General features: G+C 37.2%; 1 protein-coding gene across 1 annotated transcript in view; it reads left to right on the top strand.

The window, feature by feature from the left end:
- PAN3 (poly(A) specific ribonuclease subunit PAN3) overlaps positions 1 to 14,164 on the top strand; it is a 122,123-nt gene extending 107,959 nt beyond the window's left edge. Inside the window, exons 16-19 of the mRNA XM_068984341.1 lie at positions 2,462 to 2,591; positions 3,281 to 3,345; positions 8,733 to 8,871; positions 11,236 to 14,164. Of these exons, the coding sequence (XP_068840442.1) occupies positions 2,462 to 2,591; positions 3,281 to 3,345; positions 8,733 to 8,871; positions 11,236 to 11,376 (475 nt within the window). The 3' untranslated portion in view covers positions 11,377 to 14,164. The remainder of the gene's footprint in view (positions 1 to 2,461; positions 2,592 to 3,280; positions 3,346 to 8,732; positions 8,872 to 11,235) is intronic.
- The last annotated feature ends 972 nt before the right edge of the window (positions 14,165 to 15,136 follow it).

The following is a 15,136-nucleotide window of genomic DNA, read 5'->3' as shown; positions in this document are numbered from 1 at the left end:
TTTCATGAGAGTCTTTTTAACAGTGATTCTATTGAGTTTTAGTTTCCACTATTTAAAATCAGGACAAACATAATTAAACAATTTTTAATTTATTTTTATTGCTAAGTATGTATTTCTTGAAATAAGTTCATAAACCAGTGTGTTTAAATTAGTTATTGGTGTTTTAAACATTTGTCCAAAGGGTAGACCCCCCTAGAACTGCATTAGTATCTATGAGCTACATATGACCTTTTAAATTTAAATGAATTACAGTTAAATAAAATTGAAACTATTCAGTTCCTCAGTTGCACCACGTACATCTTAAGAGCTTAGAAGCTGCATGTACCTTCTGGCTCATATACTGGACAGTGTGGACATGGAACATTTGGATCATCTCAGAAAGTCCATTAGACAGTGCTGTTCTCCAGAGTGGTCAGTATCTTTCTAAGAGCTGTCAGAAATAACCCAATCTGCAGCCCAGTTGTGTGGTGTGTGGCCCACACCCCTGTTTCAGAGAGTATGTGTGTCAGGGTCCCTGTGCTTCTCCCCCAGTGTCTTTATACTCCAGGAAATCCTTGACTGTACGTCTGAAAAGACTGGGGCTTAAGAGAAGCCCAGTCCACTGTGGACTGCTGTCACGATGGTCTATAAGATGCGTCTGACATCGGGGATTCTGGAGGGGGGACAACCAGAACTCTTATTTTAAATGATTCAGGAGAATAGATGCTAGGAAGTCTCCTCTGAAATTTTTTTTTTATGATGTTCTAGAAGCAATTAGAGCTTATTGATCCTTTTCAGTCTCTTTTAGCTTCCAGCTGTTCCTTCTGATCTTTCTGTGTAACCCTGGATGATCCCGTTTCTTTTTGGACTAGCCCTGTGGTATGGAACTGAGGGACGGAGGATGGGGCTGCCCACCTGTGCTTTGTTACACTGGCCTAAGTGTCCTGCTTGTGACAGAGCACTGGAGCCAGTGGTTACCTGGTTCCTCTGATGATCAACTAAGATGATTTCTCCTAAGTAAAAATATTTGTTTCATGTACTATCACAGCAGTGATTTCTAGCCATAGCTTGCAACACCTAGGATATTTTAAATAATCTCAAGTTATAATTTTCCCTTTTTATAAAAGTGAGAGTAAAGGATATAAGTGTAAAAAATTGGCCATAAGTTAATAATTACTGAAACTGGGTAATGGGTACATGAAGATTCATCATACTCTCCTCTCTCCTTCTATAAATGTTTGAAATTTTCCTTAATAAAAAATGAATAAACAAAAAAGTCATACTTTCATACTAACCAGTAATCAAAATTTACAGAGCAGTAAACTATGTATCATGTACTTTTGAGCTGATTGATGTGAATTATGAATTAATTCACCTAATTCTCCCAATAACCCTTTAAATTAGGTACCATTACTAGTTCCATTTTAAAGATGTCAAAACTGAGGCTGGGAGCTATAAAATAACTTGCCAAAGTCACATAGCTTATAATAACTTCAAGTGTGAGTAGTTAGATATAAATAGGTCAGTAATTTCAGATGAATGGCTAAGACATAGATTGTCCACATGAGTTTATAACTGTTCATTTATTCAACAAAAGAATGCCTAACTCTGTGTCAGATGCTGAAGCTACTTTGTATAAGATGAACAGAATCCCCCGTCTTCTGGAGCTTCCCCCCATTATAATGGGGAGGAGTTAATAAACTCGTCAACAAGTAAGATGTTTGCAAGATAGAGATAAGTCCTATGGAGAAAATAGGTATGATTATAAGCAGAGCGCAGAAGAGTTAGAAGCTGCTTTGTTAGGAATGGTTAGGACACGGCTGACCTGTCAGAATACTAATACTAAATGATCAGTAATCATTGTGTTCTGACAGGTAGCCGTTTGAGACGTGTAGTATTTTTCTGCCTTAGTTATGATGGTAGAAGAAACTGTTCTTTTTCCTGATGTGTGTTAGTGCATGGAGATTTCTCAGAAATAAAAATACCATGACAGCTGGTGAATGAAGTCACAGAGCAGGAGACAGCTTCCTAAAACACCGAAGCTTGTTTCCCTTACCAAAATGAAAGTCTGAGTTTTAGTTTAAAAACTATTTTTGAAGACCAATGGAAAAATTTCCCCACCTACAACCACCTCTCCCAAAACCTTTGGATCTTTTTATCTCCCACTATTGTGAAGAAGGGTTTGAGAATGGAAATATGGTAAGTGTAACTCTATACCCAGCTTTCCTTTCTCATTTTCATAGTAGTAAAAGATTTAGAGAAAGAGACGTTTTTACAGTTTTTTCCATTGGCTCTTAAAGTTTTCCAGAGAAAAGAAATACAATCATTAAGCTTAAAAAATGAACTTGACTTGCATGAAAAAGAAATTTGGAAATTGTGCACACTAACATGCTGGTGGCAGCAGTCCCTGTGTGCTTGTGGGTTGTGTTGTTCTGTAAACTGCATGTTTGGCATTCAAGTGATCCTTCTCTATTTTGGTTAGATATTTGTTGACTGACCAAAACAGGATGCGAAGTGTAAATGACATCATGCCCATGATTGGTGCTCGATTTTATACTCAATTGGATGCTGCTCAAATGAGAAATGATGTCATAGAGGAAGACCTTGCAAAGGTAAAGTGTGTAGTTAAAGGACTGTGTACGCACCTGCATCTGTGTCTATCAGTAGATGTAAAACAGAGTAATTACTGTGCTGGATATAGTACTCTGCTGGCTAAGACTGCAGATATTTTTGTCCAAACTTAGTGTTCAGTATTTTGATTTCTCCGGTCCTCTGGGCATTTGTCTTATTTTTTTTTTTCGTTCATGGTTTTGCTACAGTCTTGAGATACAATCTTGATTTTTTTTTTTTTAATATGCAATCTTAGTAGTAGACAGTTTCAGTGGGGGAAGAATCAATCACAGGCTTGTGATTAATACATACACCCTACCGTATATAAGATAGATAACCAACAGGGTGTACTGTGTAGCACAGGAAACTACTCTAGTCTGATAACCTATATGAGAAAAATCTGAAAAAACAATGAATACGTGTATATGTGTAACTGAATCAGTTTGCTATACAGTGAAAGTAACACAAAAACTATAATCCAATAAAAAAAGGGACAATTGCATAATCTTCTTGAGTATTACAGTATATGAAAAGAACATGTTATATTCAAAAGTATAACCAAAAGGTGGGAATATTAGGGTTTATGGTTTAAAGCAAATATTGGTACAGGATACCAGTTTTATAAATGTTTGCTTTTATATTCAGTTAGCTGGAACATTAATATTCTTTCTCTTTTTAAAATGTTTTATAGGAGGTTCAAAATGGAAGACTGTTTAGGCTTCTAGCAAAATTGGGAACAATCAATGAGAGGCCGGAGTAAGGATTTACAGTATTTTACATCATGATTTCAATCAAGGGCACTGTTTTGCATAACCAGAATGAGTATACCTTATTCTTACTGATTTTATTTGGGAAAAGAGAAGAATTCTCATGTAAAGTGACCTTTTAAGCCTGTTGTTAGCCTTTAGGGTGGTATTTTTAACCATAGCCCTGGTTGTGATTGTCCTTAGGGATTATACATGCACACAGAGAGACAGACACACACACACACACACAATACACTGTGTTAAAAACCTCTGTTGTGGTTTGCCTTTGAGGGAACATTTTCTGCCTGTCATTGCTGCCTCTCCCCATGTGCTCTCTGAAGCCTGTTCCTTTTACCACGGTCAGATTGGATCTTTTTGATACTTCCGATTGTTTCATGCCTCTTACCTTCTATTAAAGTGCATTGTTTGTAGCTGTCACATGAGTGACACTGGAAGGGCGTCACTATCTTACATTATTGTTTAGTTCTGCCTTGTTTGTGAGTTAAAGTTAATTGTATGTTCAAGAAAGAAGCAAGGTTGATGTTTATGCCTCATACCTGTCCCAAAGACAAGGTTGGTGACTGTGGTATAAGTTACATTTCAGGATTGTTAACTGCTGTTCATAGAGATAGGTGGTAGATAAATACCATTGCTTGAGGGGGGTTTTTTGACCACAAAATTTAAATCACATACCTTTCTTCAAAGTTAACAGATTCAGTTAGCATTTTCCCTAGCAATTTTTCCAAATAAAGAGAATGTGGTCATATGTTGAACCATTTTAAAAGTTTTTAATTGCTTCTTCTGGCATTTCTCTCTTTATTTAAAAATACGTGCTTAAGTGCTGTTTCTTTATTTTTCTTCAGTGTTTCAATTTTTCTTCAGTGTATAGCTCAGTCCTGTGGCAGGTGAGGCTGTATTTCTCATATACCTTTCCCTTAACTAAACACACACACACACACACACACAATGTACCACTTAACCCCTGAATTTTGAGGTGAGCATTCAGTGTTGACATTATTAGAGCCAGGTAAATATGTTTGTAGCTTCACCACACAGTAAATCACGACTACATTTCCTTTATTTTGTATTTTGTTTTTTGATTTTTGTTTTCCTGGTATGAATACTTGTCTTATGTAGAAAACTAACCAAGTGAAAAATATTTACCACCAGTTCATTCTAAACTCCCTGCCGGATATAAAACACCCTTCCATATGGCCCAAAATGAGTAATAACCTCTCAGTTCCTTTTTTCCTCCCCATTAGAAAAATTACCCCCAGGGCCTCTGCCCTCTGCCCCTCTCAGGGCTAGTTGCTTTCCAGCGTGCTCACGCCCTCAGCTGAGACCCCAGGATTCCCTTCACTCTTGCCCTGGGAGCTCGGCCTCTTTTTGTCCCACCTCTGTGTTGAGCACCGTGTTTCTTGCTTTTTGCATTGGTTTACTCTTCTGCTTTAATAAATCACATCCTTCTATAGCTTCCTGAGAAAGGAGAGTTTTTCCCAGTGTTTGGAAGTCTAAAAATATCTTTATTCTGCTTTCATACCTTATTGATAATATGATTGGGTATATGTCCTCAGAAAATTCTTTTTATTAATGAAGTCTTTAGAGTATAGTGTGTATGGACCAGTTTCTTTGAAAGTAGAAAAGGTTTGCAATGAAAAACCTTTCATACCTGACACCCCCAGTCTCTCCACTCCTCCTACCAGCCTTTATTAGTCTCTTGTACGTATTCCCTGAGTTAACAACTGTATATTCTTATCACCACTCTACTTTAAAATATGTACAAACTGTAAGTTATATACAGTGGTCTGTATATTGCACATGACAGCATGTTTTCTCATAACAGTGTATTTTGGAAATCTTTGTACAGGTACGTTTAGTGTACGCCCAGCAATCTTCTCAATAGTTAGCAAACATGACCTAACTGAATCTTAGTAACAGCCCGTAGTGCGGATACTTCAGTATTCCTTTTTAATAGAGAGACTGAAGCATAGAGAGGTTAAAAGCCTCCGGGGTCACGCATAAAGTCAGGACTTGAGTCCGGACAACATGTGGCTCCAGAGTCTGTGCTGTCTTAACCACAGTGCCGTGCTTCCTCATGGTCAGTGGCCGTGTAATAGTCCATCATGTGGATTCTCTGTAATTTGTCTCTCCAGTTCCTTATCAATGGCCTTTTGAGTTGTTCTCAGCCTTTTTGCTAGTGTAAGCAGTTCTGCAGGGACTGACTTAAGCATACTTAATTTTGTGTGTGTACAAGTATAGGTCCAACTCTGATTGTGAGATCAGTACCTGCTGGAATTGGTGACTGTAATTTGATAGCTGTTAGAAGAATTTACCAGTGTACAGTGCATGAGAGTCTTTCACTAGCAATACTTTTTCTGAACTTCTGGGTTTTTGACAACCTGATAGATGAAAAATTGAATCTCAGTGCAGGTTTTTTGGTATTTACTCAATAATCAGTACGTTGCCTATCTTTCTGATTCATTTCTGTTTCCTTTTCTGTCTGTCTAATCCTCTTCGCATCTTTATTTCCAGCTGCATTTTCTGTCTTTTTGCTATGCAGGAGCCAGAGGGATCTGACCTTTGTGATCCTTTCTTTTAAGTTTGTCATCTTTCTTTTGACTCTGCTCAATTTTTTCCCATACAGACGTTTTTATAGTAGTCAAAGTGATCAAATGTACTTTTTGCTTCTGGATTTTGAGTCATGGTCAGAAAGTTAGCATTTCTACTCTTAAGATGATCTTATGAAGGGATCATCAAGTATTTTCTAGAATACTTAAGGTTTCATTTTTTTATATTAAAATTTTTTATATATTTGGAATTTATATAGGATGTAAGGTATGAATTCACCGCCACCCCCACCGCCCACAGTGGTCCAAAAGCTATTTATTGCATAGTCTGGCTTTTCCCACTGGTTTATTAAGGCAACAGCTTTCACACTATCTTAATGAGTGACATTTAAAATCTACTAGTGTTAGCTCTTTCTTATCTCCATTTTATTGGTTTTATTAAATTTATTAGTAAGCTTAAGGAGCATTTGTGTTTTTTAGATGTAGAGTTACCTTCACCAAGATAATGGCATGTCACTGTATTTGCTGATGTCTGCTTTAGTATCCTTCAGAGTTTACGTTGTTCTTCATATAGTTGCAATACACCAAGTTTATTCTTAGGTGTTTTTTCTTGTTGCTGTTATCAATGGGAATTTTCTCCATTCCGTCTTCTTAGATTCTTTGTTATCCAGCGTATGTGAAAAAGATTGATTTCTATAAATTTTGTAGCGTGGGACTTCTAGTGTTTGGGTAATTTTTCAGGAGATTCTTCTGGGTTTCTCAGTCGTGTCTTTATATAATGATAGTCATATTTCCTCCCTTCTCATTTCTGTACTTTTGATGTCTCTTGAGTGACTGTGTTAGTACCTCTAATGCATAGTTCAGTAATAGTAATGATAGTTTCTTTCAGAATTTGAAGCACTGCTTCATTTATTGTCTTTTAACTTATAGATAGACTCAAAGCCATTTTCTTTCCAAGTTTTTCTTCATCCCCATGCTTTTAGGACAACTCCCCCCCCACCCCCACCCCGCGCCCCTTTTTAAAATCATTGATGTGCAGAAATTCACAACGATGTGCTGTGGTGGTGAGTTTTTGATTCATTCTGATGAGTCAACAGATGGGCCTTTTAACCTTGGGAATTTATATCTTTTAGTTCTTGGAAGTTGTCTTACTGTTTCTTTGCAAACCTCTTTCTGGAATTCGCACTGCTTAGATGTTAGACCTTTGCAATTGATTTTCTAATATTCTCTTCTGTTTTCCATATTGTGTCTTAGTGTTGTGCTTTGTAGCCAGGAATCTCAACTTATTTTGTCTGAAGTTAAAGTGTTTTTTCCTAATGCTTTAAATTTGTACTTTCTAGGCAATAATCTCAACTTACTTGGTCTAAAATTAAGGAGTTTTTTCCCTAATCCTTTAAATTTTTAAAATTTCTGCTATATTTTAAATTTCCAAAAACCTTCTGCTTTCTGAATATTTCTGTCTTACAGCATTTAATTCATTTTTCTCTGAGGCTGTCAATTATAGATTTTTATTGAGTGGGTTTTTAAAATTTTTATTCAACTTTTATTTTGTCCCCTACAGTATCTCATAGGAAATCCCACTAATGACTTCGCCTTCAAGCACCCCACAAAGCATTAGAGCTCTTTTTTTCTTTTCTTTTTTTTTCAGATCTGCTAAGTCATGCCGCTTACCTGTCTGCTTTTCACCTTTTTCATTTTTGTGACTATTTTTTGTCTCCTGTTGTTTCTGATCCCTTTGTCCTTGTCTGTCTATATGCTTTCTTAGATGCTTACTGTCAGTTGGCTGGGATTTTGAAAAGAACAGAGATAAATGGGTGTGTTTAATCAGCTTTTAATTGAAAGACCCTGAAGTGATCTTAATAAAGCAGACACATGACTGTGGGGGCTTCCCTCTTTGTTCTCAGAATGCAGACCTCATTTTTACATGTGATCTAAGGCTGCATGGCCTGACCTCTCCCTTTTCATCCTTGCTTCAGATCTGCCTTTTTTTTCTTTTAATTTCCTCCTTGCCTCTTGTGCTGTCTGCCCATCTTTTCTTGTACCCCTCCTTGTCCTCACTCGGGTCCTGCACTCTGATCTCTTTTCTCCCCCAACGCCATCCAGCCTCACTTGTCTTTTCTTGTTTAGGTGCTCCTTGCTCTGTCCCTTGCACATACTGAGGCCTCTGACCAAGAGGCATGCTTCCTTGGGGAGAGCACCCATTCCCTGTCTGGAAAGCCTTCCTTGGCTTCCCAGGTGAATTCTGTTTCTGGTCTATACTGTGTCCCTGTTTTTAAATGGCATTCTCTCCATATGCAGTTGTAGCTTTCTGTAACCTGTATGTTTCATAGGTCACTGAAAACTAACAGTGACCATCTGGCCAGTTTTCCAGCTCTTTGCCGCTCACTTTCACATCATCACATGATGGTAGGATACCAGTATCTACCCCATTTTGTTCAGTCCTAAACATTTCCCTGTTTTATGCCCCCAGAAAAGCAGAAGACATGTCTGACATCTCTCTCTACCCTATAGAGAGAGGTCATTTGCTTTCTTCCCCATGTTATCTAATGGTAGGGGCCTAAGTGAGAAAGGGATTGTGAAGTAGGAGTATGTAAGGGGGTGATTGCTTTGATAAGTAGAAAATGGTATTCATGTACTTCATGTTCAGTGAGATTATTTTTAAAAATCTATGGGCACTCTGGACATAAAATTAGATTGAAAAAAGCTACACACAGACCCTACTTTCTGGTTGATTGTAGACAACAATAAAACTGGTTTTGAGTCTGAAGTATAAACATACAGCTTTGTGGTATAAGCATGAGTTATTGAGGTTAATATTCCCTTCCCTCAGGTTTCAGAAGGATCCTACCTGGTCGGAGACGGGAGACCGGTACCTGTTGAAGCTCTTTAGGGATCATCTTTTTCATCAGGTGACAGAAGCGGGTGCTCCTTGGATTGACCTCAGTCATATCATTTCTTGTCTTAACAAGGTAATCTGGGCCTGGACTTTGAAGATTATGATGCTGTAATCTCCAGTTGATAGAGCTGCCTCTTGTACAAGTACAGAGAGATGTAAGGAGCTAGGTCTCTGTACTCTGCTGTCGTATACAGGGCATGTTATTCCTAATTATTAGCTGTTCCCACTTAAGTAGCAGTTTCTAGAATGGGAGTATTTTTTAAAACCTGCATGAATAATTTCAGAATTTTTCATGGTGGATCTTTTTGTTGTGATCAAATGTCACAAAATGACTGCCTCTTTCCCCCAACCCACCCCCACTGTATTTTATTTACCAGGTGTAGTTTGTTTCAACATATGAGGCCATGAGTGGGAAAGAAAAAATACTTTTACGTTTAAATATCTTTAAAAGCTGGATTCCTTTCTTTGCAGTCGTGAGTCACATTGAGTGCTCTCAGCTCAAGGTGTCAGTCAAGTGTTAAAACTGAGAGCGCAGTGCCAGCAGAGCCCGCTGTGATAAATGGGGGATAGGTGGTTAGATGAACCGTGTTGGTAGAGGCATGTCATATGTTTATTTAAGAGGCGAGCTTTGTGCTTTAGAGAGAGCTAGGAAACATGAGATTTACAGAGAAAGGGAGGAATGCATTTTCCTTGTGAACTACTTGTAATCATGGAGAGAAATGGGTTTCCAGAGGTAAACCCTTGTCTTTGTTTAGGTTTGTATGTGAAACGGGGGTTGGCCGCCTGTGAACCAAATCCTTGGCCTGTTTTTAGACAACCTACAAGCTAAGAATTTTTTCTCACGTTTTAAAAAGATTGTAAAAACAACTAATATGAAACAGAGGCTTATATATGGCCCTGAAATTGAAAGCATTTACTGTCTGGCCCTTTTCTGCTGACCCCTGGTCTAAGCTGTCCCTAAGTTGCAATGATTAGAGCAGAAACTAGCCACTGTGGCCATGATTTAGATCTGTTGGCTACAGTGTGCTCATCCTCCAGATAAAATGGGTTTTATTTTTAAGCATACTTTGCCATGTTTGAATTTCCTTAAAACGCTTTGGAGAGTATTGTCAGTAAGACAGAACAAGACTGTATGTATAATTTAGCTAATCTGGTATGATATATATATTCGTTTGTCCTTTTTCTCGGAGAAAACATTTTTCTTAAGCACCAAGTGGAGAATAATGCTGCCAGGTTTTAGAAAACAGAGTCTATAGTATCAAAGCACCAGTGGGTAAAAATATGTAAAACTGGAATAAATACTGACAGGGAGAGCCTGTGGAATAAGCCATGAACAGACATTGTAGGTGAAGATTACCTATTGAGTATTAGGATAACTGAAGCTTTGGAGAAAATTCTGTTTCATTTCATAAAATAACTGGGAGTAAATAACTCAGAGTAAATAAAATAGGAGTAAATAAGTTTATCCTAAATCTGAAAATGTGACAGTGTTTTGTTTAGAAAAAGTGTAATAGATTAAAAGGGATGGATGGTCATTTTGGTGATATAAAAATTAAATTTTTACATAGATTATTTTGGTGGAAATGACAGAAATTAGATGGTAAAATGATTTGAAAGGCTATTTATTGTCTTCAGAATTAGTGTTAAACATTTTAATGAATTAATGAAAAGGGAAGGGAAAAGGTACATTGAAAACTAACAAAAGTAAAATGAAAATCCTAACAGGAGAAGTTATTTGATGAACTCAGGATTCTTACTAACGCTTTATAAAGGCCTTATTAAAATATTATTGCCAGATCCTGATAGATAGGGATTTGATACTGATCATATACTGGAATTCACACAAGTGGAAATAACAGAAGTAAACATATGAAAACATTTGGTAACATTAGTTAAAAAGGTTAAAAAAAAACCATTAAAAAAGGTAAATTAAAATAGCAAGGTACTCATCTAATGCAGTGTTACTGGTAAATTGGTACAGATCATAAATTTGTGCTGTTCAATGTCCTTTGGAAAGCAGTTTGGCTCTATGTATTAAGCTATAAAATTCCTCAGACTTCTTGATCCCATCTCTCCTAGGGGAAGTAATTCTACAGAAGAAAAAAATTAAGTAGCCAAAATATGTTCATTGCACTGTAATTCATGACCCCAAAAGACTGGAAGATATTGGGGGAATAATTGAAGTCTGCATTTTATGGAGTATCAAATGGATGGAAAGTATTGCACCCAAATGTTAAGCGTGAAAGGCAGGCAGCAACATAGGGCAATCTTTTTAAAACACACACCTGAGCTGAAGTGTGTGCTACTGACTAGTGATGTAAAATGTTTACGATTATCTACAGGGGTGTGACACAATTTAAAATGTTTCATATATTACTGTTCACGTGTTGTCCTAAATAGGCTTACACTTTACATGTTGTGTGCTTGTTTGTTTCAGTTAGATGCTGGTGTGCCAGAAAAAATAAGCCTCATTTCCAGAGACGAGAAGAGTGTTCTTGTGGTGACTTACAGTGACTTAAAGCGATGTTTTGAAAATACTTTTCAAGAACTGATTGCAGCTGCGAATGGTCAGTTGTAGTATTTGCTTAAAAAAAAACAATAGGCGGGATATGGCCAAGGAGCTTAACCAATAGCAGATTGCACTACAGCTGAACTGTTCTCATCATCTCATCTCACGTCGGGGAAGCACGCAGAAGATGAGCAGAGCTGCTTGCACTTGGGTCAGGTGCGCTGTTACTTGAAAGAAAGAATGTCTCCCTCAGCCCCGATCTGTGGCTGCCGGCGGGGCCACACCTGTGAAGAATTTATTTTAGATCAAGGAGCACCATTAGGTGAATGATGTTCCAGCTTTTGTTTTTTTTTCCCCCCACTTGTATATGCACTAATTTTAATTTTTTTAAGACTTTTTTCTGATCTTTGAACTTTTGCCATGTTGTATACTTATTAAGGGAAATTATTTGCAAGGACACTTTTGGGAAACCAAGCTGGGCAACATTTTGTTCACTGAGGGGTGCAGAATTTGCTCTTTTGGGGAGGGGTTGCCCTGAATAACGTAACGGACCAGGTCAGTGATTTCATGGAAGTACAGTATAGTGCATAGATCTTGTAAGAGTATTGTATGCAAGCTCTGTATGCCACCCACTGTTTGTTCAGATTGAGAGTTTTTTTGTGTGTTGTGTTTTGTTTTTAAGAACACAGAAAAATATCAGTGAATTATTGGGCAATGAATTCCCCTCTCAGCTGATTTAAATCCTTTCTGAATGAGGATAGACAGACACTGAAGGAGCATACAGAACTCTTTGCTCCAGATTCAACCAGAGCCTTTTTTTTTTTTTTAAAGTGTTCCCCTGCTAATCAGATACATTTATGCCATTTTTTTTTAAAATAGAAAAAGAACATTAAGAAATTGTGTTAAAGGCCTGAAGGTCAGGAGTCTGTTGCTTTAGGTTCTTTTCAGTTTGTTTTTTTTGTATAAAGTTCTGTTCTTTGAACCACAGCTTTACTATGGTACTTTACACTGGACACAGATGCAGAGACACTGTTCAGAAGACAAACTGCACACAGCAGTGGTCTGGCATCGAGAGCTTTCTGAAGTCTTACAGCCTGGATCTGGAAGGATCACAGTCTGCTGTGCCTTTGCAGTCACTGCTTAGCCCAAAGTCATAGTGCTTTTGATAATAATAACTCTGTGGGGGTATTCCTGAGTCGGTCAATCTCAAAAGTTTGGAATTTTCCTCCTCTTAACTTTCTTAACATTTGGACGTGCAGTTGTCGCCAAACTTGGGTATTCATGGAATTTCTAGTCAATGAAATACCTGTACTTAGATACTGAAGACTGCCAAATACATAGGAATTTTCTTTCATAAAAACCAGTAATGAAGACTCTTATCTCCTTTCCCAGCACTGAATGTTTTACTAGCACTGGGTGCTCACCACACAACGATGAAGAAATGTGGAAACTCAGAAGGTCGGGAGGGACTTCCAGGCACTTGCAACTGATGTGACAGTCTTCAATTTTAATAACTATTCATATTTGTAGTTTTCAGAGAAGTTTTTAATATTTCTCTGTCCACTTTTTATAAGCTTTAAAATGATTTTCTCTGCCTTGAGATTTGCATCAAGAAAAAGCACCTCTTCACCCAAAAGCTTTGAAGACTAGAGACATGCTTTACATGTTTTAACAAGTGTGTTTGAGTCCACGTTTGATAGCATCAGTTGTTGAGTTAAAAAGGAAATCAATTATTGCATTTGATCAGGATGGATTTTAAAAAGAACATAATGTTCACTATTCAAAGGATAATTAACATTTGCCACCATAATGTTCTTTTTTTATGTAAAAGGAACAAGAACTTGGAGACATTAACATGCAAAGGTCTTTTATCATTATTAGCTCATGTATTTGAGGAAGAGCAGCTGTCTTTTTATATGTTTTTTGACAAATCATATTGTAATTCTTTTGTACAAAAAAGAACTACTTGTATTCTAGAAGAAATATGAAATGCTTAATTTATAAGCGGGCTGGAGATTTTTTCCAATATTGTTTTCTTTGAAAATGAAAGGGGATCATCTATTTTAGTTTTGGGGTCTGGGAACTTTTTGAAAATTTAATTTGTGGACCAATGTTATGTGAAAGCTAAGGAAGGGCAGGGGTAAAATAGGGCTTGATTTTCTCATTCTGTACAGACCAGCAAACTTCCCTCTGCAAGGCAGGCTCAAATCACAAACCCAAGAGTGTTTGCGTCATAAAATGCTAGTTTGCTTCAGCCCCTAGTAACCTCAGGACTTGGTTTGAATATAAAAGGTAGACAACTGATAAGTTTTCACGAGTAAAATATTGTCAGCCAGAAAACAGTTGGTGTCAGGTAAACAAACGTCTTTTTTTTTTAACCTTTGTTTTTTTATTTATTTTTCATTTAGTTTTTATTGGGAATGGTTTTCAATAGCACTCTTATTAGTTCTGCTTAGGTGTTTTTTGGGGGAGCCCTCTTTTCCATAGTGTTACTCCACTTAAGAGGTTGTCTAAAAGTTAGTCTTTTTAATTCATAGGAAGATTTTAATATCTGAGAGTACTCAAATTAAGGATGTAAACTTCCCACACCTTCCTGTTATGACAGATATAAAAGCACAGAAAGGACAACCCTTGAAATCATGTAACATTGGTCATTTCAGCTTTTTGTACCTATTTTAAATTCTGTCAGTGCGTTTACTTCATTGTAAATATTTTTGAGGGCACCTTTGTGTTTTTGCCTTCAACCTTGGTTCTGTGATTTGGATGTCAACAACTTCCCTGAAAAGCACCAGTGTGTTAAGTTCTAACGTCATGACCCCGGTCTGGGTTATTTCATCTTTAATCCTGTTTTCAGTCTCTATGTGTACAGCAGTATTTTTAATAAAGAATTACAGAGAGAAGATTGTCCTTTTTTTCCCCCCTTTTTGGTACCAGTGCATTTAACAAGATGATGTTTGTCTTATGATCAGGACTTAAAAGGCTGAATATTTCATATGTGTTTTGGAGGAATTTTTGGTCTTTGGATAAAATGGTGGCAGATTTATTTACCAAGTATCTGTTAAATGCTTAACTTGGACCTGTTCTAGACACTAAAAATGCAGATAGGAGTACTTGTCATTTACAGAATGTACGGTTACACCCAAATGTTTCTAAGTAGTACATGGCACATGGTGTAGTTCAGGGGAGAGGACCTGCTTCTGTGAAAGAAATGACACCTAGCTCATCACTGATTCAGACTCAGTTTACCGTGTAGATGAAGGCACCCTGCCTCCCACTCCCTCCAGAAACATCATATAAGGGTAGAGAATGAAAATATGGCAAAATGTTAATACTCATCGAAACCAGATACTTGTTCATTAAATGTAAGCATGCTTCAGAGAGACTGTGGGTTCAGACCCCTGCACTAATGCAATAAAGTGAGTTGCATGGATTTTTTGGTTTCCCCTTGCATATAAAAGTTATATTTACACTATCAATAGCATTATGTCTAAAAAAATGTATATACATTGATTTAAAACTCTTGCTAGCCATCATCTGAGCCTTCAGCAAGTTGTAGTCTTTTTGCAATAGTAACAGCAGAGATTCCTGATCACTATAACAAATAGAGTAAGAGTGAAAAAGGTTGAAGTTTGGTAAGAGAATTACCAACACAAGCCATGAAGTGAGCAACTGCTGTTGAAAAATGGTGCCTTTAGACTTAATTTGACGCAAAGTTGCCACACAAACTTCAAGTTTGTAGAAAGCACAGTAACTGTGAGGGCTGTCTGTATTTTATTGAATGCCTGTTATCACATTAGTAACTAAAGATGTATTAATATGTCTTTTGTTA

This window comes from Capricornis sumatraensis, chromosome 12 (assembly GCF_032405125.1).
Source record: "Capricornis sumatraensis isolate serow.1 chromosome 12, serow.2, whole genome shotgun sequence".
NCBI classification, from domain to species: Eukaryota; Metazoa; Chordata; class Mammalia; order Artiodactyla; family Bovidae; genus Capricornis; species Capricornis sumatraensis.
Note: the sequence above shows the minus strand (reverse complement) of the source record. Positions and strands in the feature narration are given on the sequence as shown.